A 26,573-nucleotide genomic window follows, 5' to 3' on the forward strand; every position below is an offset into this window, starting at 1 on the left:
CTTCAATACCCGTAGTCCAGTCATGACGACTATTCCACCATGTGTCTGTTATCCCTATAATATCTGGTTTCACTTCCTGCACCAGTAGCTCTAGTTTCTCCATTTTGTTATCTAGGCTCCTCACATCTTAATTTTTGCCATTTGGCTTCACTCACATTCTTTACCCGATTGGGCACAGACATTCTACCGCCAATATTACCTATTAGATTGATATGTACACTGCCCTTCTGCCTTATATCCATTCTCCTACCCATGGTTGTATCCTTTCTTACTTCATTTTCTTCTCTCTCAAAAAGAATAATTGGCATGGAGATTACCTGGACATCTCCAACCATCTCCCCCGAATTCCTAGTTTAAAGCTCTCTTGATCAGTTGTGCCATCCTCTATCCTAGAAGTCTATTTCCCTCCTTACTCAGGTGAAGTCCATCTCGAGAGAACACTCCTCTGTCCATGAATGCTTCCCAGTGGCCAAACATTCCAAAGCCCTCCTCATAGCACCACTGCCTGAGCCATCTGTTGATAGTCATAATCTTGTCACACCTTTGTTGCCCTTCTCTAGGAACAGGCAGAATCCCACTGAAGATCACCTGAGCCTCAATTTCCTTTAGCGTCTTCCCCAGCCTGGCATAGTCTCCCTGGATACGTTCCAGCAAGAATCTATCTGTATCATTTGTTCCCACATGAAGGATAATCAATGGATTCTTTCCCGCTCCAGTTAGGATCCTCTTCGGCCGCAGGTCCACATCCCGTATCTTAGAACCCAGCAGACAGCACACCCTTCTGTTCTCTGGATCAGCTCTTGTACAGGCCTGTCTATTCTTCTCAGCAATGAGTCCCCAATCTCGTAGACCTGCCTTGTCCTGGCGATGGAGTGATTCTCCAGTTTATCTCCTTTTCCATCTGGCCGAAAGTCCTCTCGATTTCCATTGCCCCTTGCAATCCTCTGCAACCCATCCTGTATCCTCCGGGGGCTCATGTTTGGTGTTATCTCCATTGACTCTTGCCCTCTTCCAGTAGGACTATCTGCTCTTCTCTTTTTCCTTGCCCTCTCACCTTCAGTGACCACCTGCTGTGCCCCTTCTTCATTTTCCAACTCCGCAAACCTGTTCCTGAGCTCTATTTCTCCTTCACTGCCCTGTCTTTTCCTCTGCCTGGTTCTCTTAGTCATATGCTTCCACTGTCCTCTTTCCTCACCCAGCAGTATCCCCTCAGAGTTCTTCGGTCCTGCTTCCATCTGCAACTCTGAGCTTTTCCCTTCAGCCTCCTCATGTCTTTGCTCCATCATCTGCTCAAACCCCCTTCTAAACTCATCCAGAGTCTCCACCTGCATCTCCAATCCTAGGATCTTCTCTTCCATTAGCTCTATCAGGCGGCACTTCATGCAGACAAAATTCTTTTCGTGTACCCCCTCCAGGATCATGTACATGCCACAGCTTCTACATCCAGTCATTTTCATTGTGTCTTCCGCTACTTGGGTCACTACCACTGCTGCCTCTGTGTCTGTCATCGCCTTCCCACTTAAGTCCTGTTAGTCTAGGGAACACAAACCAAACCAAAATACACACCCACAGCAAAACAAACCGCCAGTGAGCACGAAAACACAACCAGAACACCACACACTCCCTTCACTAGCCTGTCTGTTCCTTTGCCTGGCTCTTAGTCTTCCCCCAAACTCCTCCAACAGAACTCCCGCTCAAACTCCCCTGTTTACAGCTCTGTTTGCTGGCTCCTGTGCCACTGCAGCTGTCTGTGCCGCTGCCTGACTGGCTGGCTACCTTTATCGGACCCCTAGTCAGAGAAGCCCCGCCCCCTAATCAGGGCTCAGCTTCTCTTCCAGCACACTGCCCCTACAAGCCTCTGAGGTGGGGCATTTATGGAATCCAAGCTTACCAAGTTGCTTACAATCATATGGTTTTTTCCACTGAGTGCCTACAGATCCATGTAGAGGATATCGATGCTAGTAGTATCACTGCTTATAGGAGAGTCTCCTTCAGCTTAATGGTAGAGCTACTTGGATGAGGAGGTTACTTACGTGTAACTGGAGGTTCTTAGACATTTGTGATCCCTATCTATAGGCCTCTGAGAGCTTTATGCATGCGCACCATGTGTCCAGAGCCGGAGAATTTGAAAGTAGTGTCCACTGATCCGTGCATGCTCCCTGACTCATGGTTTCATACAAGGTGATAAAGTGTGGGTCAGACTGACTGCACCTCCAATTCCTTCTCCACCACAAATCCAACAGATCCACAACAGAGGGGAAGGAGGGCGGGAAGTGGAAAACATGTAGAAGAACCTCTAGTTAGAGTAAGTAACCTCCTCTGCTTTGAGCCTTCAACTTTGTGCCCCCGTTTGTTGATGTAGCCAACAGTCGTGGTGTTGTCTGACATGATGAGAAAATGAGGCCCAGGAGGAATAGGCTAGTCCAGGCCATGACTAAAGGACTCTTGGCTACATGAGTTTGAGTTCTTGTGGAGTCTGGAACCTGTCCCTTGGTTGGTAGGCTTGTGATCTGACTGAGTTGATGATGGCCTCTATAAAGTCTAGGCATTTTCTGGGGTTTTTTGGTCTGTTTTTGACATTGATACTGACTCTGAGGGGAGAAAGGAGGCCGAGCAACATGGAAGTTGAAAGATACAGCCTGATTTTTTTGTCTCATTTTGTTTTAGGTTAATAAAGTCAATTCATTTGTATACAGGGCCGGCGCACATCATTTTGGCACCTGAGGCAGGGAGCTCAAATGATGCTCCCATGCCCCCTCGCTTGGGCCAAAACTTTGAAAGGTCTCAATTCTGACTTCTTCCTGTTCTACTCCTCTCATGGTACTGCTCTGCTACCTACCCCAGTAAAGGAGAACTAACAACTTAAAATGCCTTGTTCAAAAATTTTAATTAACACTTAACTTTCAAATGCCTGAACAGCAAATGTAACTTTTCTTGTCTGCACAGTAAACACTGACATTTTTAGCTGTTTGAATAATCAAAGGGGTGCTTTCCGTGCCTTCTTGGTTGCAAAGATTTGAACTGCTTCCTGCTGAAGGTCCACAGTCTGGGCCAGCTCATGCTCTATTAAGATGATTGCAAGGCCGACCAGCCTCTCCTGTCTCATTGTGGAGCGTAGATGTGTTTTTATTAACTTTAGCTTGGAGAAGCTGCGTTCTCCACTGGCAACTGTTACAGGAAGCGTTAGAAGTATGTGCAGAGCAACAAAAGCATTTGGAAAGAGGGTAGTCATCTTATTTGTGCACATATATTCCAGAACAGCCTTTGGAGTTGATCCTGCTGAAATGTATCTTGAAAGGACTTTCAGTTCATCACCTAAATCACTCGCATCAATATCATGCATGTCATCACGCGTCAACACTGTCTCTGGTGCCCTGCATTGCTGGTGTAGGTTTTCTTCAGGTATAGTGAAGAGTTTTGGAATATCCTACAACATCCCAAATATACTGCTGTGTTCCTTGAGCTGCATGAAACGTTCTTCAACTGACTGTATTGCACAATCTAGCACCTGGTTAAAGAATTCAACTTTGAATGGTTGTTTGGGGTCTCTTATGGGATTATCCCATGCCTCGTAATCAAAATGTCTTCTTCTTTGGTGACTGTTGTATTCTTGAATGGGTGGGAAAATAGCTTCAGTGTGATGTTCCTCTGCCAACTTCTGTGCACTCTTCAGAACGTTTTGAAATCCCTCATCTGACCGATAAGACTGTAGGTATGACTTTGTTTTGTCCAGTTGTTCCATTGCTCCAGATATATCAAAGTCAACACCTTGGAGTTTCTTGCTTACAACATTTATTCCAAACGGGATGTCATGTCACAACACTAAGCTACACAGAAATTTGAAGCTATGTATGTTTCTGGTGATTCCACTTCCCTCTGCCACTGTTCTCCCAAGAACAGTTCCTGTCATAGCTTTATCCTCCATAATAGCAACTATGGCATCATCTATCTTCCCCATCTGGTGTTTGATAGGCTTTATCGCCACCATTCGACTTTCCCATCATGTAGCACTAAGTGGTTTCAGTGTCAGAGAGGATGTTCCCAGATGTTGATTCAAAATTTGCCATCGATGAGTTGATGCAGAGAAAAATACATAGATGCTTTGAATTACATTAAAAAATTCAGCAGCCTCACTAGAAGCTGATGCTGCATCACTGACCACCAAGTTCAATAAATGAGAACTGCATGGGACAAAAAAAGCTCAAGGGTTTAACTCTCAAATCTGTGTCTGCACTCCTCTGTTCTTTCCTCTCACGTTAGCACCATTATCGTAGCCCTGACCTCTCATGTCAGCTGTCGCAATTCCCGTATCTTCCAGCTTTCTAAGAAGCACATTTGTCATACCAGCTCCTGTAGTATCATCAATGTCAATAAATTCTAGAAAATTCTCTGACAGTCACCATTGCAGGGACATTTTCACTAGGTTCTGTTGTTGTTACAAAATGCACCATTTAAGTCATTTGTTCCATATGGCTGATGTCAGGTGTGCAGACCAGAACAACAGAGTAATATCTTGCTGCCTTCAGATCTGCCACAATCTTCTGTTTGACTTTTGTTGTCAGTAACTGTAATGGTCTCATTTTGAATTGTTTTTCCAAGGTAGTGGTGTGTGTACATTTCTTGGGTGGTGACTCTTCTTAAATGCTCCTGGAGCACAGCATCAAACTCAGCCATCAGCTCCACAATTTTAAGGAAGTTTCCATAGTTTGGCACATACAGCTGACCTGAAGTGCCACGCAGTGCTAGGTTTTGGGTAGCAAGCATTCTCGCAATGAGCTTTTTCAGAACATTTTGCCAGTAAAGAGACTCTGATGCAATCTTCTCTTGATGCTAACATCTATGGTGGCCTTTAACTTTAGTCTCATCTCAAGCTCTTTCTACCTATGGAATGCTCTCTGGTGATTTGCTGCCTTCTCCTGGCATGCCAGATTTCTAGCCAAATTTTTCCAGTCCTTTGTTCCTGTAGAACCCAATGTGGCTGAAACAGTAGACTGGAAGAGTTTGCAACAAAAACAGTATGCAGCATTCTGGGTTTTTGAGTACATAAAGCCATGGCCTCTCCACTTTGTCACCATTGGGGATTTCAGTAATGTATTGGATGGAAACTTCTATTTTCATTGTCTTTGGGGAACATGAAGTTTTTCACTTGCTGTGGCCCATGCAGTACAAGGAAGTCCCTCAGGCTACTGCTCAAGTTGGCCCACAGTCCTGGATCATCTAGACTTAAGGAACTAAACTTAGCAGCAGCTGTTTCTTGCACCTCCACCACACTCCTCTCTTATCTACACTTTTCTTCAGGAATGTGCATGGTTACATCCATCTGAGATGGAGATATGGATGCTGCAGTAGCTGCCAGGTCACCTGCACTCTGACTAACTGGAAGATCAGGCATCTCCTCACCACTCACATCCTCACTGGGGCCGGAAGGCTCACCGTGAACATTTGTGTCTATGTATCTCAGGAGAGCTCCTTCGTGCTTAGATAGAAAAGTTTCTTTTTCTTTCTTTCTTTTTTTGAATGCTGCCCCAGAGGGGCGTTTTCTTCTTTCACTCATGACTGCTGTTCTGTGACAGCTATAGTGGCTCTCAACACTCAGTTGAAGGGGACAAATAAGCAGGCTGGTAGCGGGGCCTGAGTGAGGGAAAATATCAGTGTCTTAAGGGCCTAACCTGCTCCTACTACTTCAGTTGACTGCCTGTTCTCCTCAAGGGGGTCCAGGGAAGCAGCAGGAAACAGGAAGCTCTCTGACAAGCTGGTGTTAATCAGTCCAGGCTCCTGGGGGTGCTAGAGAGGTACATAAGAGGCTCCTCCTCCTCTCTCTCCCTGCAGCTCCTGCTGCTTTCTGTTATTCCCTCTCACCTTTTCTCCTGCCTGCCTGTCTCGTGCCCTCCTTCCTCCAGCACAGCACTCCACCATCTCTGTGCATCTAGAGCAGAGAGACTACATATGCCCCAGCATACATTTTGGGTCCTAGTGGCCCTCCACCCCACAGTCTGGCACCTGAGGCGGCCGCCTCAGTTTGCCTCATGGTAAGGCCAGCCCTGTTCGTATATTCTCAATATCAAAATTAATCTTTTACGTTTCTTTAATTATGAACTCATAAAAATATTCAACAGTATCCTGCAATTACAAGAAAGTACTAGTATATATTCTTTCAGCATTTTTTCCACTTAACCAAACAATATATTTAAGTTTATTACTGGTTAATGCTCAAACACCCTAAACCAAAAATTCCCAAAGCTATTTACATATTCTGATCAATATACTTAGCACTACAAAAAATATGACCAAAACCAGAAATGATTATCTAGAAACATTTTGAGAATGGACTTGAAACTGATGTACTAATTAGCTTCCTTATTTTTTCTGAAGGAAGTGTTCCAATGCTTGGGTAACAGTTTCTAAATGGCCCCCTTGTCTTCCTAATTATAGTTAGTATGTACAAAAAATACACAGCTACTGCATAACAACAAGCAAGACAAATATAAAACACATGTAAAACTTTACAGTTGTCAGAACTGCAGCTGCAACCATGATATGCAAGGGTTTTTTTTAAAGTGTAGTACCCACCCATTTTGCTCATATTAATTTCAGTATTAACAAGTGACCTCAAATGAAGTTATGAGCTTTCAGCATAGGCAGCAGTAGTCAAGTAGTAGACAAGTAGTCAGACTTATCGGGTTTTATTCCCTACCCTGTTTTTGCTGACCTGCTATGTGGCTTTGTACAAAGTCATAATGCTCAATGTCTCAGTTTCCTCATCTTCACAATGGGCACATCAGTAATTCCCTATTATACAGGGATATTGTGAATTATTTTGTTCAGCACTTTGAGGTAACTGGATGAAAGATGTTAGGTAAGTACTATGTATTTACATAAAACAGAAAGAAAAAGATTTTCATTGAAATGGGAGCTACATACATTAATTTTAGAACTTGACAGAAAAGACTGCATCCCTGAGCAGCTCATAACATTGGCTATTGTAGAAGCTCATGTCATTGCTGACCTGACAAGGAACCAGAGCAGCCAGGAGAAAGCCCCCAGTGCATAAAACAAATCTCTATTCGTTTCAGAAAACTGTTTTGGTTGAAGAGCCTTCAAGAATCTAGGGACCCTATACCTGTTTTAGGATTACATACTTCACCCTGTACTTAAGAACACACACAAAACAAATAGCAACTTGATTGACTGTGACATTTAAGCTGGAAGGCAGGAAAAAAATAACATGAACTTTAGCAACTGTATGTAACAGAGTTAAAATTGTGTGTGGTGGGCAACTTGCATTTTCCCCATGAGGTTACAGTTGTTTTTGTCCTCATCAGATGAGGAAATGAAACTGAGGTTATGTTTCCGAAGTTAGGTCTTCGACATTGCCTCACAGTATTGCTGCTATGTCAGCAAAGCAGATTTAAAAAAACTGTATACCATGCAAAACACCTGTTAAAGTTGAAACTTCAAAGGTTATGTGCTAAAAAGGGTAAAGGACACTTCAATACACTTAAGATATTTGCTAACTTCTTTTTTTTAAGTCAGCGAGGCCCCATATTTAATATGGTAAAATGCTGCAGCTCCTTTTCTGGTGATATCACACTTATAGTTTACATTTAATAGCTCTGGAGAAAGAAGGTTGCCTATGTAGTAAACAAGTCCCTTTCCAAATATCACACCTTTAAATAAAATAATTTTTGGTTTTATATACTCTAATACAGAAGGATTTTTTTCCAATAAAACAATCTTCACACTAGGGTCCTTCCTGTTTCCTCTCTAAATGAAACAGTCTCTTAGGCCCTCAGGAGTCCTTGTTCCTTTGTAGACACCAGATAACACCCCTTTCTTCCTTCTGCTACACAAGGAACTCTTTCATCCAATAACCAGACTAAGCCCTCCCTCCATTTTTTCCCAATGACCTGACGTAAATGTTAAGAAAAACATGGTATTTTATTGTATTTTTCATTATTCGTCACATCCAGGAAATAAACATAAGAAAATGTTTTTTATTTTAATTTTTTAAAAACAATTGTAAAAAAGAAGAATGTAAGGAGTTCTCAGTGCCTTGGTATATAAATAACCCGGTAACCCTAAAGGTTAGTTGTGCTATACATAACTTAGTTGATATTTAATGCAAGCAAGTCTATGGAGACCCCTTTACTCAGACAAAAGGGTGAAACTGCAATTTGGACTGCTGTTAAAAAGACACTAAACTAGCAAAAACACCACTTTAGAACATTAGTACTGAGATCAAAGTGAGGAAATTCAGAATTATGGATTCCCTGTAAAGTCCATGATATTAGAGCACAGATGATATAATTTTTAATCAGAGTGTTCCAGGACAGTTGGCAGCATTATATACCCTACAACTAAGAAAATATTTGGGGGCCTGGACGATCTGGAAGACTAAAATGGATAACATAGCTTTGTGCTTCTAGGCCACACTCTAATTTGATCTAGGTCAAATCAGATCAGTAACTGAAGGTCATTACCATCTGAAGGCTCTTCAGTGGCATGTGCTGAATATGATGGTAGTCTGTCCAATCTCCTGTTGACAAATATCCAAATCACAAAATGATCTTATGTTGCCTGTTTCAGCAAAGAATGCAAAGTCTGAATAGATATGGAGACTTATACCCTCTCACCATTAAAGGGGAGCCTTCCAGATCAATCAGTTCTGAGGCACATTGCAATGTAGTATGAGAAAGCTTGCACAATTGATAATTTTCTTTGTGTGTTCTGTAGATAAACAGAGAGCTTCAGTCTCCAGTGTTGCCAATCTTAAAACCATTCACAAGTGCTAAAGATAAATTTTGACTTACCTTTGATCATTTAGTTTCTATGACTCTTTCCGTATTATTCCAGACAATAGGGTTATGCTTTCCACAAGAAGAGTATATATAGAGACCCAATCAGATTTTGTCATCCCTAAGGCAGGGGACTGATGACCAAGATATCAGTAGGAGATTCTTTCAACACCAGTAGTGTCTGAACGATGTATAAGGAAACAACTGGAACAAATAATTTTTAGGGAAAAAAAATGTGAGGTACTAATAAACATCACCATCCGACCTCTCATAATAGAGTAAAATGTTTTTAAATTAAGGAATTCCAAAAAGAGTGGGATGTCTAGAATAATGTGGAAGGAATAAAGGAATCACACAAACTAGATCAGATTGGTCAAATTTTACTACCTCTAATTCCTTTCCACATTATTCCAGACAATAGAAACTTTTAAAGCAGGTGCGAGGAAGATGACTAGATAATGAAAAAAATACTATTCAATTTCAGTTGAAACTATTGCTTGAAGAAACCTTAATTTGAAAGATGTATCAACTGGACATCTAGACTGTAGGGTCCAGAAAATGTATAAAAGCAAAGATCACATGGTATCCAGATAAGTTACAACAACTGATGCACGGGCCTTCTTTGCCCACGAAACTGCTATAGAGACAGTAAACTGATCCTTAATTAATTCGCGAATAGACTTTTGTTTAGCCACACAGGTCTGCAATATGCACTCTGAAATCCACCTAGGTGCAGAAATGAGCTTTTGGCAACTTGTATCTTTTGAATAAAAAACAAAGTCTGTCAGAGTCAAAGCACTGTCAAAGTATATTTTTATTTTCCTCCTAAAATCTAGTTTATGTAGACTTCTCAGCATACAGTGGGTTAACGCACTATCTCGGTGAAAAGAAGAAAACTTTGGGGATAAATGAAGGAATTGTGCGTTTACAATACTAACTTGTCCTTACAAAATGTAAGGAACAGCGTGCCACATAATTTGAACATTATAATGTAGAGCAAATAGCTACTAAAAATCTAGTCTGTGTGGAAATAAAATAAAATGTTCTGAAACTTCTAGCAAGTTAATTTAGAGCATTTAGCCCCACCAAGAATATAATTATATATGGATGGGAATCCATCAATATTCAGGACTTCTCAGACTGTCCCCAAAGCCACTGTCTGATCTTCAGGGAACTATATGATAGTCTCTTACTCAGCCATTTTGGTCAAAATTCTAGAATGCCAGCTGGTGAAGCACCAAGAGAACGGACTTTTTGCATATGACCCTATGTAAAGACCACATCGTATTCTCTAGTAAGATAAACCTGATTTTTTTGATCTATGAGGATACTACATGATCCTGGGGGACACTTCTTGGGTAACTAATATTTAGCAGTTATGCCTTGAGCAAAATCAGTACTGGACTGGGATGGCACAACAGGCCTTGAAGATGGTTTCCTAGTAACAAAGTGAATGGAGTTGTTATCCAGATGAACAGAGTTTCAAGACCTCTGTAGCCAGTGCAGAACTACCAATATGTTTACCTGCTTTGTACTTATCTGTTTTTGTTAATGGTACTAGCTCAACCTTGGAGAAAATACATAAGCTAAGTGAAAAAAAAAATCACTGGTGGACTCAGTGCTTATTTTCTGTCACACTTTTACCCATACCCTCACTGAAAGACTTGGGTACTTGACAGTCAAGACGTGTTGCTATCTGATCTACAGTTAGTGCTGCTGAAAACGTACATCATTGAAAGTATTCTGAGACACACCTTTCCTAGAAGAGAAGCAGAGATCACAAGAACGTGAGTTTACGTCCATGTAGTCACTAACTTGTTATGTTTCACCTGTCTCTGCATCACATATGTTGAACTGTTCCCAACATATTGATGGACATCTTCCTCTATGAAAGTAGCTGCTGTTCACAAAGTGTGACAATCCATACGTATTCTCGATACAGAGAAAATTCCATCTTGGTCTACTGTGAATTCAGAACACAATACACCTTGCTTCTTCCTAATGGCACTAAAGGGAACACATTGGTATTTCCACATATTTCTTTTTGGCCTAGTGCGAAATGAACTATGACTTCAACGTCCAAAAGATTTTGTACCGGGTCCTTAATGGTCAGACTCTTAAAAAATAATCTCTGGTGACTTGAGAGTTGAATAAATTGCATAGCTGTGTTTCTAAAAATTCTTGAGTGAATCTTTTTGTTAATTATTTCCAGTACGCACTTGTCCAGTGTTAACATCCTCACAGGCTTTTATGTTAATGACCCTTTGTCAGTTTGACAGGATGAATTAGCTGGATTAGGCTCCTCCAAACAAAGCAAAAGGGACTCTAATTTAAGAAGTGGAAGAATTTCTGAGACTAAAAGCCTGGCCTGATCTCAAGTACCTGCAAACCGAGTTTACTGTCTTGACCAGTAGAATTACAGAACTGTTTTAAAAAAAAACCCTGTACAGTGATAAAAAGTTTATTTTTGGTAACAGTATAGATTCAAGGCCTTACTAAGTAAAAATTATTTCTTCAAAGGCAAGCTTAATAGATTTTGAGGCAGCAACTGCTCTCTCCAGTTGTGTTCTCCTGGATTGTGTGCAATTTGGGCTTGTCAGATACAGACATGTCACTGTAAAAAATGTAGAGAAAACAGGCACATTCCCATGAAAATAAAGAAAAAATAAATCTGAAGAACTCAATTGTATATACTTATATATATTTTAGAGAAATCACTGCAAAAATACTGATCTACATGTAAACGGAGGGGCTTTTGAACAACAGCTTGTCTACATGTGGAAATTTACTGGCAGAACTATATCAGTATAATTATACTGCTATACTTATTCTGGTATACAGTGTAGTTTACACCACTACAGTTACAGCGGTTTATCTTATACCACTTTCAAAGTGACAAACTAAGGACTGGGGCTGTGTCTACACTGCCACTTTCAGTGCTAAAACTTTTGTCATTCAGGGGTGTGAAAAAACACCCTCCTGAGCGACAAAAGTTTTAGCGTTGAAAAGCGCCGGTACAGACAGTGCTTTATAGCCGGGAGCTGTGCTCCCGGCGATAAAGCTACCACCGCTTGTTCGGGGTGGTTTTTTCTTTTAATCCCCGGGGGAGAGCTCTCACGGCGATAAAGCATGTCTATACTGCCTATGTCACAGCGCAGCCGTGGCCGCGCTGTAACATGGGCGGCATAGACATACCCTGGAAAAAGGCACTCTTATTCCAGAATAAGAATGTCCACCTGGGGAGTTATACTGGTATAATTATAGCAGTATAATTATACCAGCATAGTTCTGTCAGTAAATTTCCCCATGTAGACAAGCATGCAGTATATATGGTACTAGTTTCTGCTGCTCCCCTATGGACCTGTGAATGTCAGTGAGCATCTAGCATCTGCAGCAATTCTGCCACTGCACATTTTTAAGGTTTACTGAAGACCACTACAGGCCAGGAACACACAGACTTTCTAAAGTCAGCAGAAGCAAGAAAGTGTGGGGACTGTCCTGCCTAAATCAACAATTCTTCAAAAAAATCTGGCTGAAAAAAAATCAGCACATACATAGCATACTGCATCTGAGGAGAAATATATTTTTTAACTGTTTATGTGAAGCAGAGTTAGTTTTTGAACTCAAGAAACTGCAACTTTCTATTTCAAAATTACATCTGTGACTGCAAACAGTTGGAACTGACAAAGCCCTGGCTGACAAGGCTTGACAAAGCCCTGGCTGGGATGATTTAACTGGGAATTGGTCCTGCTTCGAGCAGGGGGTTGGACTAGATGACCTTCTGGGGTCCCTTCCAACCCTGATATTCTATGATTCTATGATATGCAGCTGATAAATTTACTGTTCTTCTATAAAGTCTGTAGCTCCCATAATTCATACAGGAGACTCCTGACAGATGAGGAGTGATGAAATATTTTTTTAAAGTTACTAAACAGAACTTATTTACAGTACATAAAACTAGAAGAACAAATAGAGCTTATTGTTGAGTGCTGACATCATACTAAGCTCTGAACAAATACACAGGTAGATAATCTGCTCCCAAGAGATTACAGACAGCACAGTTCAGACCTATGTGATATATAGTGGATGACATAAGGTTGAAGAGAAGAATTCTTCCAGAAGTCATCCTTCCAAAGTTTTGTGAAAAAAGTATCCTTTAAGGAAAGATTTCTGGAGGAGGAAGAGGATGTTTGCCAGACATGAGGAATGCTGTTCAAAGAATAAGGAACAGGATAAAAGAGGGCATGAAGATGAGAGGAGAAAGATAAGGAGTCTCTTAAGGAGGTAAACTTGGGAGGAAAGAGTAGTACAAAGAAGACTTGATACTACACATAGGTGGAGTGGAGTTTTGTAGGGTCTTGGAAGGTGAAGAAGAAGAAGAAGAAGAAGAGAAGCCGATTTGAATTTGAAGCTGATGGTGAGGGGATGCCAGCAAAAAGGCTAGATGTGGCAAACGAGGACCAAGACTTAGAGGAAGATTTTCACACTGGGGATTAAGGAGGACAGATTTTAGAGAGGCTTCAAAACAGCCACTAACAGGATTTAAAAACAACAGTAGCACAGGGAGAAGGACTGATATGAGATGAAGATATCACAGAGGCTAAGTGCCTCAGTCATGGGTGGATAATGGAATTGTATATGGTGACAGAAAAGGGAGGGGCAAAAGAACCTTTGGGAGAAATTTAGTTTTTTGTCAAGTGGAGCTTGGGATAATGGTTGGACATCCAGGAGAAGACGTCTGAAGGAGTCAGGCATGTAAGACCAGCAGCACTGTAATGATAGCTGAAACAAAAGGAGTGGATAAAGTCACGCTGCGACCGAGGAGAAAAAGGAAAGAATCAAAATTAGAAGCCCAAGAAATATCACTGAAAAAGGGGAAGAAGCAGAGATGCAGAAGAAGCTGCTGGAAAAGGTGAAATCCAAGAGAGCACAAAGACATAAAAAGCTCAGGAAAAAAGCAAATGGAGCAGAAGGAAATAATTATCTTATTCAAAAACAATAGCTCAGAAGGACAAGTACAGAGAAGAGGATCTCAGACACACCCAGAAGAGACTAACGGTTGTCGGTGTCCGTGGTTTCAGTGGAGTGTACAGAAGCCAGATTGCAACAGATCCATTCAAGCATTAGAGGAGAGAAAGTTGAGGCAGCGCTTCAAGAAGCTTGGAGGTGAAGGGCAACTGCTCCCCTGTTGTAGAAAACCTAATGAAATCCTTGGCACCAATCCCCTACCCTGGCAATGAAGTCATCAGAAAACTGATTGGGTCTTCATCTGTGCAGGCTGAATATCGCATAACCCTATTGTCTGGAACAATATGGAAGGTAGCTAGAGGAAATAAAATTCACAGAAAAATGTAAGCATTCTGTCAGTAAATATATATGTATCAAGAAATAGACTCGTATGCAACACCCATACTACAGCATTACAATTTATAAAGATCTACAGGTTATAACTCATGTGACAACAATATGTGACAGGAAAGTGTAGGTGTTATAACACCTAGGCACAACAGAGCATCATTAAGGTTGCTATAGTAACCCTTAATTCAATGTCCTTGGCTTTAATTTCAATCTTAATGTCAGTTTTGTTTCTTTTTGTGTGTCAACTGTGATGAAAGGACATACTGATATGGAAGAATTTCTGATTTTTTTCAGTCGTAACTTGATCAAAACAATTAAACTTGTAATTTTTAAGGGAATTTCTCTTTATAGTTGCTCAATACATTATAGGTATACTATTAATGAATTAACAATTTAGACTGATCAAGTATGTGTTTATAAAGTTCATAAAACCTTTAGTGCATGAGTTGCATACTAAAATATTTGCAGAATTTTTTATTTGTAGGGCATGTTCCTCTTGGAAATGTACATTTTTAATGCTATAGCACTATACACGCACCACACACACTCAGTAGTTTAAGGTTTTGAAGGCAAAACACAAAATAAAATTCTTACCTCCAGCTACTAGTCCAGACTCCCCTAACTGAATAGCTACCCCAAAACCACCAAGCTTTACAGGTGCTGAATTCTCCTTTGAAGCAAGTAGCACGCAGTGTGGCTGAAAAGAGAAAACCCAGCAGACATGATTATAATACCAAAAAAATCCAACCTGCTTGAAGAACTGAAAATATCTTTGTAATATATTAAAAAGAAGCTTAAGTTTTTGTCTGTGGAATGGAGTCCACTTCGGCATCTTTTTACTTCTTCATTTCAAACTTTTATTTTGGTACAGCATAAGCACCTCACCTCTTGCTGGTTTCCCTCTAGTCTTGCCTTAACACAGCAAGGCCTCATCAGGGCTAGTTGGTACTCACAGAGAACGCAGCCTGAAGTCATGACAATATGACGAATAAGAACTCCATGAAAGTCTACCAACTTTTCCAACAGGATGTAGCTCTAGTTCTCCAGCGGAAACATCCCATCTCTGAGAGACCTTATGTTTCACATAAACAACATACAACCTTCTTTTGGAGCTCAAGCCTATCCCAACATAACCAGCAAAAATTTCAACCTGCAAAAGGGAAGCAAGCTGCCTGTATGAGATATCTAGCAAACAGTGACCTTCGGGGAAAAAATAAAAAAACTCAGGTATTGACCCAGATTCCTTGTATCATACAACCTTCTTTTGGAGCTCAAGCCCATCCCAACATAACCAGCAAAAATTTCAACCTGCAAAAGGGAAGCAAGCTGCCTGTATGAGATATCTAGCAAACAGTGACCTTCGGGGAAAAAATAAAAAAACTCAGGTGTTGACCCAGATTCCTTGTATGGCATTTGTGCTTCTACTCTTCCACAATTCATACCAACAGTAATAATCAGATGGAAAATATAGGAATTAATCATATTATGTAAGTATTTTGGGCCAGGAGGTTAGGGAATCTTTGTGTATCAATACAAAATTATATTTTACATATATATATGCTCTTGATTAAAAAAATCGCAATTAATCTCAGTTTTAAACAATAGAATACTGAATTATTAATTTTGGATGTTTTTCTACATTTTTATATATATTGTATTCTGTTACTGTAATCAAAGTATATTATTTTTTATTATAAATATTTGCACTGTAAAAATGATAAAACAAAACAGTATTTCAATTCACCTCATACATGTACTGTAGTGCAATCTCTTTGTCGTGAAAGGTCCTTGAGGACCTGCTCCATGATTTTTCCAGGGACTGAAGTGAGGCTGACTGGCCTGTAGTTCCCAGGATCCTCCTCCTTCCCTTTTTTAAAGATTGGCACTACATTAGCCTTTTTCCAGTCATCCGGGACTTCCCCCTGTTCGCCACGAGTTTTCAAAGATAATGGCCAATGGCTCTGCAATCACAGCCGCCAGTTCCTTTAGCACTCTCGGATGCAACTCGTCCGGCCCCATGGACTTGTGTAGGTCCAGCTTTTCTAAATAGTTCCTAACCACCTCTTTCTCCACAGAGGGCTGGCCATCTATTCCCCATTCCTATGCCCCCTTCATGCTTCAGCCACCATTCCACAGGACATGCGATTGGCTGAACAAGTAGGACTGAGAGGACTTGCAGGCTCTAAAATTTTACATTGTTTTATTTTTAATGCAGTTTTTTGTATATAATTCTACATTTGTAAGTTCAACTTTCATGATAAAGAGATTGCACTACAATACTTGTACTAGGTGAATTGAAAAATACAATTTCTTTTGTTTTTTTACGGTGCAAATACTTGTAATCGAAAATAAATATAAAGTGAGCACTGTGCACTTTGTATTCTGTATTTTAATTCCAATGACTGTATTTAAAAATGTAGAAAACATTCAAAAGTATTTAAATAAATGGTATTCTATTATTGTTTAACAGTGCGATGAATTGCATATTTATTTTTTGTGTACATATATATATATTTAGTGACAGGGTCAGGCCAGATGGCTACAGGAGAGTGATAGAAGGCAGCCATATTAACCCCAGGTTAAGGAGGTCACTTTTTCCTGGGTAAGGTAACAGGGAAGGTTCCAGAACAATCAGGAACTTTCTGGAAACAATTAAGGCAGACAGGCTGATTAGAACACCTGCATCCAAACAAGAAGCTGCAAGAATCAATTAAGACAGACAGGCTAATCAGGGCACCTGGGTTTTAAAAAGGAGCTCACTTCAGTTTGTGGTGTGCGTGCGAGGAGCTGGGAGCAAGAGGCTCAAGAAGCTGAGAGTGAGAAGGCGTACTACTAGAAGACTGAGAAGTACAAGCATTATCAGACATCAGGAAGAAAGTTCAGTGGTGAAAATAAAGAAGGTGTTGGGAGGATGCCATGGGGAAGTAGCCCAGGGAGTTGTAGCGGTCACGCAGCTGTTACAGGAGCCACTGTAGACAGCTGCAATCCACAGGGCCCTGGGCTGGAACCCGGAGTAGAGGGCGGGCCAGAGTTCCTCCCATCCCCCTACTTAATACTGGAGGAGTTGAACTGGCCTGTGGGTTCCACCAGAGGGGAAGGCTCTGGCCTGTTCCCCGATCCACCAGGTGGATCAGCAGAGACTGCGGGGATTGTTCTTCTTCCTTTCCCCATGCTGGCCAGTGATGAGGCTAACTGAATGAATGGCAAATTTGAGCCACGAAAGTGGCCAAACTGAGGACTGCCGTGAACCTCTGAGGCGAGCAAATCCGACAATAAGCACAGGCAGAGGACGAACTTTGTCACAATATATATATATATTTATATAACCTGATATGGAACAGCAGGCAGTATTTAATACATCTAGCTAAGTTTACTCCTGGGGGAATCCTGTGCCATTGAGCAATGCAGAATTTGCACAGAATTAATGGTCTGAGCACAATTTTCTCCCCCCACCCTTGCCACACAAATGGGCTGCAGAGCTGCTGGCCGCCACTAGGAGGCCACTGGACCCGGCAGAGCCCAGCTCTACAACAAAAGAAACTGCAGGTGGGAGGGGGAGGGAGCTGGAGGGTTCCTGGAAGCTGCAGTTCCCCGCCCTGAAGGAAGGAGGCAGCATGCAGGAAACTCTATACAATCCTGGAACCCAGCATTAGGCTGTTTCTCCCTCAGGATCCCTGGGATTTGGGAGGGTAGGAGATGCGAGTGTCTGGGCTGGGGGGCAGCCCTGCAGCTGAGCTCTAGAGGGTATCTGGCCCCCTGCCTGGGCTCTGGGAGGGAGGGGTCAGAGAAACAGGAACTGGTTTGTCATACGGGTTTCTTTAACTCTCTATTTCTGGGGGAACTTTTGTGTGTGTCTGTATTGTTACAGACATAGTTGCTGACAGGTATTTTGAAATAAATAACCTCAATAATTGAAACTGACGTGATTATATAGTGTTATGTTGACAAATAAAATATGCAGAATTTAAAATATTGTGTGCAGAATTTTTAATTTTTTGGTTCAGAATTCCCCCAAGAGTACAAATTCCTCCACAAGCACAATGAACCCTTGGAGCATTTTTTGCATCTCCTCACAACTGTCAAACCAATCATATTAAGGTTAGCGTGTTTAAATGGATCAATGTCAAAACTACATATTGCTTTTTGGAGAATAATTTACTGCAGAAATTGAAAAACTGAAAGCTATTGATGAGCAACGTCTCTATCCCTCCGCAGCCCGTTGGGTGATTTTGGGGTTTCCAGGAACGTATGGCCAGATGTACTTGGCCTTGCTCTCTTGTACCAAACTTCTGGAAAAGGTTGGAACTTGTATAATAAATAACTGACAGGCTTAATTAATGTTAGTGCCACTGCCATTAATCTGCTTAAACCTCTGGCACAAATGGAACAGATTTGTTGAATAAGAGGACAGTTTGTTACACAGTCATTTTTATTGCTCCAGGTGTATTTTAATAAACTAACTATGGAGTATTTATAAGCCATCATATATGGTTACAAGGAACTTGACCTCTTGAATCTGGAAGAGTTGCTACACAACCTCCCAATATGCAAGGCTGAACACACTACAGATGAGTGCAACTATGGAAGAATCTACTTTGGCCAGAAATACATAAGGACTAATTACATGAACGTTACTTTATATTGGAGGCTCTCTTTGATGAAGCTCAACAATTTCTACTACATTAAAATATTCTGTTTAATTCAGGATCATATTAAAAGAAAACCACATGGTAGAAAACACCTTCTTCCATATCCCAGTCAATAATACAAGTATCACCCTACATTCCCCAATCCCTTATCCCTGGGATGTATTTCTATAACAGTATATGATAAAAAAAAGAAGTACAAATGTGCTTCTAATGCTCTCCCATGGTTTAGTTGTTAAGAAGTAGTATAAACTATATTACAGCTTATTCAAAACAACCTTCCTGTGTGACTACCAAAACCCATTAAACCAAATGAGGCTCTGTGCTACCTTTGTGGTTTCCCAATTCTGGAATCAGTGAACGCCAAAAAACATCTTAGAGCAGCTTCAGGGATGTTCTAAGTTGTGCCTGGCTGCCCATGGTCCCAAGAGGGCTGCTCTAGCAGCTGGGGATTGCTGGAGTGCAGTGATACTGCAGACATGCCCTCTTATCCCTGGCTACAAAGACCATGTGTTGGAAGAATCTCCAAATAGCTTGTTAAATGACCATTTCAGCCTTTTGGCACTGGAGCAGCAAAAAGGAGCCATATTGGCAGAGAACCTGAAGCACTCTCTCATAAATCCTATGAATTGTTTTATATAAAACTCAAACTCTTAAGAAAAAAATAGTAGCCCCTTATAAGAAGATATAGCTTCCTAATTAGCCTAATTGAAAGTTGAAGAATCCAGAGGCAGCTCTTGACTCCCACCCAAACAAATTATGGATGTGGTATTGTAGTTTTTGATTATCAGAATTTTGGAGGCAGATACATCCAAGCCAACAGCACCTTAATTATTTTCCAAAAGGAAGCCATCAAAAGTTTCTAGACAAAAGTCAAAATGTCCAATTACTCTTGTATTGAGCTTTGGACAAAACAACACATACAGAAAAACTGATTAAGATTTGGCAAAAAACAAAACTACTATTTTAAACCGAGACTCAATTTTATAAGCTGTAAAAACAAAAACAAAAAAACAAAACAAGAAAAAACCTTTGCCAGAAACATCACCACAGCAACACAGGAAGTTTATCTAGCTGACAGGGCTGATTCTTATCACAGAGAAGTTTTTTTTTTCAGCTTTCTAATAAGACATGCACATTATCTTCCTCTTTCCTTTTAAAGGGTTTTAGAAAACAGTCAGCAGAAGAGGTCCATAAGGAACCAGAAGGTGAGTATTTCCCTTTTCATTAAAGATATACTAAATCAAATTTCAAATGAAATATATATTATAAAAGGTACTACTGACCATTCAGGAACTTAAAACATTTAGTTACAAGCCTCAAAGTTTAAGTAAATTATGTCTGATTTGATATCTGTGATAGTATTTGTCCCGGCAGCTGAGAAGAACTTTGATTGCAATACTTATATAACTTGCTTAATATTCACGTCTCTATTTTGCTTAAAAACTAACTATATAAATCATAGTATCAAGGTTTTTCCCCCCATGAACAGAGCTTAAATTAGCAAAGTGAAAGATGGTCTTGAAAAGTACAATTGAAATAAACATACTCTCTATTAGATCAAACCTACTTCTTTTACAATAGTTTGTGGTCTAAGTAATGCAGTCTGACAACACCATTTTCAGTATATTACTTACTATTATCATAAGAACAGCCAACATGGTATACAAAAATATTTTAGATCTTCCATTCAATTATTCTGAATCTTTCAAGTGTACATCTTTATGCATGTTATTAGCTCTTAGCAATATTCAGATTTTTTCTTCTGTATTATATTGTTGCCATCTGCACTGTTAAAATTGTATCCCATATTCAATTACAGCCTCCATTTTCAAGAGTTAATACATAAATGAAAGTTTACTGTAAGATGGAATTTGGGATACTTTCCCCCCCACTGTTACCCCCAAAAATCTGTTGTTCTGTTAGAGTTATAAGAATACAAACAAGTGTAAAACTGAGTTTATCAAAACCAAAGATCTGTCTTAAAAAAAACAAACCCTGAACTCAGTGAAGCGGTCATTTACTCAGTAACCCAGTACTTTAATTTCCATATTTTGACAGATGCTCTTATGCAAAAAAATCCAAAAACAAAAAGAACCCATGAGCACTCAAATAAATTAAAATAAGGTCAAAAGAGAGACTTAACAGACTAAATAGTGTCATTAGCAAAACATGTATAATACTGAAATATATATACAAATCAGATACAAAAGTGAAGAAGTTAGTCAATTACTTATTTGATCAAAGGTACATCATTCTATTATTTTCATTGCTGTTTTGCCCCTTCAGGAAAACACTTATTTTATGCATTTCTATTAAAAATATCTTTTTTAACTCTGTGAAGCCAAGGCTGAGGCTCTGTCTTCTGGTTTTATTGTGATTTCCTGCCCCGCAACAAACTCAGAATTAGAGATGGTGTGAAAATAACTCAGCACTCCATGGAACAAATATAAATATACACAACAAAATAAAAAATTGTAAGTATAATTTGTCTTACCTCTCCCTCACAGACAGTGTTTTTCAAACAACATACAAAAAGAGTTATATTTTAAAAAGTAATTACAACGTAACTATAAATGAATTTTTGCATGAGTTTTGTTTCAGCATCTGCTTTTGCACACTCAGGGGAAGTGTGAAAAGAAGAGGCTATAACACACAAGTGCCTCAATAATTTTGAAATGTGGTTGAAAGTTTTTCTGCACAACTGACTGCACTTAATAAATTATAGATAGTTGTATTTGTTACTATTGTTGCTGCCTTTAAACATCTATAAATAATTTGATTTAAGACTGTGCCTATGACAAAGTAATGTAACATACAACATTAATATCACAGCGAACAATTCTTAAGTATTTCCCTTTGCATCCTTATAGGACAGTGTAAGGAAGCTCCAACAGACTATGGACACAACTTCAACTGAGCTCCCGAACTCTTCTCCATACAAGGAAGTCTTCTGGAGTTACCAAACTGAGCTAACCAGAAACTTCTCTTCAGAAACCCTAAATGCTACTGTCTGTTCCATGGAAGAAGGCTCATTGTCTCTTGTTTTCATCATTTTTTACTCCATTATTTTTGTCATTGGATTGGTTGGCAATATTATAGCCTTGTTTGCTTTTTTGTGCATTAATCACAAAAGAAATTCTATCCAGATTTACCTGCTTAATGTAGCCATTGCAGACCTTCTACTGATCTTCTGCCTCCCCTTCCGTATACTATATCATATTAACAAAGACACATGGATGTTGGGATTGATTTTCTGCAAGATTGTTGGAACCCTATTTTATATGAACATGTACATTAGCATCATACTGCTGGGATTAATTAGCATGGATCGTTATGTAAAAATTAACAAGTCTATACGACGTCCAAAAATGTTAACAGCTACACGAAGCAGATATATCTGTTGCATACTGTGGACAATTGCAGTAATAGGACTCATAATTATAGTTGCTCAGTCTGCTAAGAGGGAAGAATACAATTCGACCATGTGCTTCCATTACAGAGATAAACAGAATGCAAAAATGGAAGCAATTTTAAACTATATTCTTGTTATAGTCTTTTGGATAGTTTTCTTTCTACTAATACTTTCATATGTTAAAATTGCGAAGAACCTTCTGAAAATTTCCAAGAAAAGAGCAGATTTTCCCAATGCCGGAAAGTACAGCACCACTGCAAGGAATTCCTTCATTGTACTTATTATTTTCACCCTGTGTTTTGTTCCATATCACATATTCCGATTTGTCTACATTACATCACAATTACAACACACATCTTGTTACTGGAAGGAGATAATTCACAAATGCAATGAGATTATGCTTGTATTTTCAGCTTTCAACAGCTGTTTAGATCCAGTTATGTATTTCTTAATGTCCAGCAGTGTTCGTAAGACTGTATGCCAACTTATTTGTAGAAGACTTCATGGGGACTCAAGTGTGAGCGACAGTATTTCAGAAATGAAACCTGGACAATCTCGTCATGATACTGCGACTACCATTATCCCCCATTCAAGCTTTTTAAAGAAAAATTCCCTCATCTGATTGCTTAAATATAATGGACAACCGCTTCCCAAAAAGACAAGCAGATAATCTACTAGATAATCGACACTGGATGTACATGGGTACAGGGATGTACAACAATGCAGAGCTGGAAATACTGCCTCGAGAAAAGCCTTTCCCCCCTCCTTTCCTTCCTTTTTTACGAGTATGGGAAGTCATACTTCAACTGCTTAAACAAATTAAAAATGATTTTTGGTGAGAAAGAGCTTAACTTTTTTATTATTACAAATCAATATGAACTTTCATTTAAAGATTCATTTAGGACAGGATTAATCTACAGCACTTTCTTTCAGAAACAAATTTTTAAAATGGGACCTTGATGTGTGCACAAGAAGCTTTACACACCCAAATACTTGGTATGCATTTATTAGCACTACTAGCTATGCACATATGATGGAATGAATTTTGCACAAGTAAATCTTTACCTGTATCTAATTCAAAGCAACTATGAAACAGATGTATTACAGATTTTATAAATCCATCTTTGAAAAAAATATATTTTAGCAGGCTTCAAAAATAAATCAGCATCTTAACTGCATTTATTAAACTAACCCTTTCAGCAAAATGTATCATACTCTATTATGAATGTGGCTTACACAGAAGGTAAAAAACAAGACAATTATTAGTTCATTTATTGGAAAAATGTGCTTTATATTTTGTTTATTAAGCAAAATTAGAATATTCAACTACTAATTTTGAAATCCTCTAACAAGCCTTCTAGAACCTTCATGATGTTAAACACCAATCTTAACTCAGGTGGGAAAAAAGTCAAAATACAGGAAAGTACGCAATTCACATTTTGAGGCGTTGGGAGGAGGAGGAGGATTATCCAAGATTTGTTTCAAAATTCTATTGACAAATCTAATAATTTCAAAACATACATGCATGCCAAAATCTCAACAAGGATAAGAAATTCAGAACGAAAGACAGTTATATAAACTGTAAACACAAAATTAAGCTATTGTGGATGTAGAAGGATTTGAAATGAGCAGCGTTTTGTCAGTTCTGGTCTCTGTTCAACCCCAATTACCTAGGTTTTGAGGTTAATATCTACTTGTATATTTCCAAAACCATTTATTTCAAATATAATACCTCTATGGCAGAGACCATGTCTTTTAACATGACTGAAGTATCATACTCACCAACGATGTTATGCAAATAACAATCAAATATTAAATGTGGACTGCATACTGTATAGCCCAATTCAAGATTAAAACCAAGCAGATTTATGCAGTTAATGTGTGCAGGCTGAGTAAAATTTTTAACAAAGTTAAACTAGCCTTGATGACTAGGGTGAGTGAGGGAGGGAGCTGGACTAAGAATGGAACTTGAATCTCTAATGTGATAGGCCACAATACTGGACAGGCCTGAATTTTGTTTTAAACTCTAAAATAAAGGGTCAAATCCTGTGAAATTTGAGTAACTTTATTCAAGTGAGTAGTTGTATTGAAGTTGATGAAAACACTCATGTGACTGCTCACTACATCTTTGCAAGACTGGATCCTAAGGCATCTGTCATAAATATAAAGGGAAGGCTAACCACCTTTAAATCCCTCCTGGCCAGAGGAAAAAACCCTTTCACCTGTAAAGGGTTAAGAAGCTAAAGATAACCTCGCTGGCACCTGACCAAAATGACCAATGAGGAGACAAGATACTTTCAAAGCTGGAGGGGGGCGGTTTAAACAAAGAGTTCTCTCTGTCTGTGTGTTTTCTTTTGCCGGGACCAGAGCAGGAATGCAGGTCAGAACTCCTGTAAAGGGTTAATAAGCAATCTAGTTAGATATGCATTACATTCGGTTTTGTTTAAATGGCTGATAAAATAAGTTGTGCTGAATGGAATGTATATTCCGTGTTTTTTTTTTTTTTTTGGTAACTTAAGGTTTTGCCTTGGTTTTGCTCTATGTTTTGAATCTGATTACCCTATAAGGTATTTACCATCCTGATTTTACAGAGGTGATTCTTTTACTTTTTCTTCAATTAAAATTTTTCTTTTAAGAACCTGATTGCTTTTTTATTGTTCTTAAGATCCAAGGGTTTGGGTCTGTGTTCACCTATGCAAATTGGTGAGGATTTTTATCAAGCCTTCCCCAGGAAAGGGGGTGTAGGGCTTGGGGGGATTTTTTGAGGAAAGACATTTCCAAGCGGGCTCTTTCCCGGTTATATTTTGTTACACGCTTGGTGGTGGCAGCAATAAAGTCCGGGGACAAAAGGAAAAATAGTTTGTACCTTGGGGAAGTTTTAACCTAAAATGGTAAAAATAAGCTTAGAGGGTTTTTCATGCAGGTCCCCTCATCTGTACCCTAGAGTTCAGAGTGGGGAAGGAACCTTGACAGCATCATGTTGCATGTCTAAACTTGCATGTTTTCAATACTGGGGAAAATCCTGGTTCCAGTCAATGGCAAAACTCCTATTGACCTCAGTGGAACCAAGATTTCACACACTGTTTCTTTTACATTTTGGACATCACTTTAGTGTATTTTTTCTGCCAATCTATTATTGTTCAGGTTTGCTGCAGCTGGATATAAATGTGTTCACTAAACCACGATTACTGGTAACCGTATATTATTACATTTCAAAGCTGTGGGTATCTTTTGTATCTTCTTTAGAAATAATGTGATTCTTATAATTTTATGTTTTACTTACAGTCCAACATTTGCATTTTTCTTGAATGTTTTAACATATACAAATATTTGAGATTGATGTTAGTGTAGTTCCTGAAGGATTCTTATAGCAATTTCTAATCTACTTTTCAGAATGTATAGAAATAATGTCAATAATTAATAATAATAATAATAATAAATAATGGTAGACAATCATAGCTCACAGTTATGTCTTCGTCTATAAACCAGCAGGTCACATGGTCTCCTTGCTCTGTTTCCACACTCTAGCCTATGAGCCCACAAGAAAATGCATCCTTCTCTCTAGAACACTCACAAATCAAACTACTTATACATTTCTATTTCTTTTCTGACCAGAAGTAGCCAACAGAAACCACAAATGAAGTGAAAAGCAAAAATAAAATGTTCAGTGAAGTACAGATTGAAAGTAGGTTGTATATCCCTACTCACTAGGCATGGAGGGAACTGAACAAAGAAACGATTTTTAAAATTTTTTTTTAGAATATATTAATTTAAATCTAGAAACCTCATTCAAAGGTTACCATCAATAGAATCAACGTTATCATAATGGTACATTCTGGGATATCTTCAATGAACTAAATAATAGCATGAGAATTCACAAATTTTCAATTTGTTCTGAATGTCACCTTTGGGGAAAGCCAAAATCAAGTGGAAAAGTGCTCTTGATTATAGAAAAACCTGCTTCACATTTGTTTTTGTAAAGCCATCATCATTAATTTTGTTATTGTAATATTGTTTTGTAAAAAAGCAAGTAATCACTCTGCAATCAGGACAACAAAAATATTATTCAGTTTTGAAACTATAAGAGCCTATCAGATGTAATGGTGAGCTTTTTTGTTTTAATAATTTGTGTGCGATTTACTTGTGAAAGATGCTGTTCTGGAGACTGACATTGAGTATATATAGGACAGGTACAGAGCAGGCAGCAGAAATTAAACTTTTCCATATTGTCCTACCAAATTATGCTAACCTGGAGTTATCACCTTTGTGAGGTGGGGGTAATTCAATCTTAACACAACCACTATGTTAAGATTGCCAAAAGTTTCAATAAGTGCTATTTTATTTGTGACTTTTGTGATG

General features: G+C 39.1%; 2 protein-coding genes across 19 annotated transcripts in view; one reads left to right on the top strand and one right to left on the bottom strand.

Moving 5' to 3' along the window:
• Positions 1–26,573, bottom strand: part of CASK (calcium/calmodulin dependent serine protein kinase) — a 425,127-nt gene that overhangs the window by 147,625 nt on the left and 250,929 nt on the right. For 15 of the 17 annotated variants that reach the window (XM_073358759.1, XM_073358793.1, XM_073358785.1 and 12 more), the window contains exon 6: positions 14,748–14,850. The exons of 1 other annotated variant lie outside the window; for it this stretch is intronic. In XM_073358759.1, coding sequence (XP_073214860.1) covers positions 14,748–14,850 — 103 coding nt within the window. Of the gene's footprint in view, positions 1–8,810; positions 8,912–14,747; positions 14,851–26,573 lie in introns of those variants that run through there. One more of the 17 variants, XM_073358815.1, reaches the window with a different exon arrangement.
• On the top strand, positions 19,952–24,728 carry GPR34 (G protein-coupled receptor 34). Of its 2 annotated transcripts, none has more exons than XM_073358705.1 (2): positions 19,952–20,007; positions 21,673–24,728. In XM_073358705.1, exon 2 carries the CDS (start codon positions 21,700–21,702, stop codon positions 22,834–22,836), a length of 1,137 nt encoding a protein of 378 aa, XP_073214806.1. In that variant the 5' UTR covers positions 19,952–20,007; positions 21,673–21,699; the 3' UTR covers positions 22,837–24,728. The 2 variants fall into 2 exon arrangements, with proteins under 2 accessions (XP_073214806.1, XP_073214810.1); XM_073358709.1 differs by lacking the exon at positions 19,952–20,007 and adding an exon at positions 21,146–21,276.

The sequence above is a fragment of the Lepidochelys kempii genome, chromosome 1, assembly GCF_965140265.1.
Source record: "Lepidochelys kempii isolate rLepKem1 chromosome 1, rLepKem1.hap2, whole genome shotgun sequence".
NCBI classification, from domain to species: Eukaryota; Metazoa; Chordata; order Testudines; family Cheloniidae; genus Lepidochelys; species Lepidochelys kempii.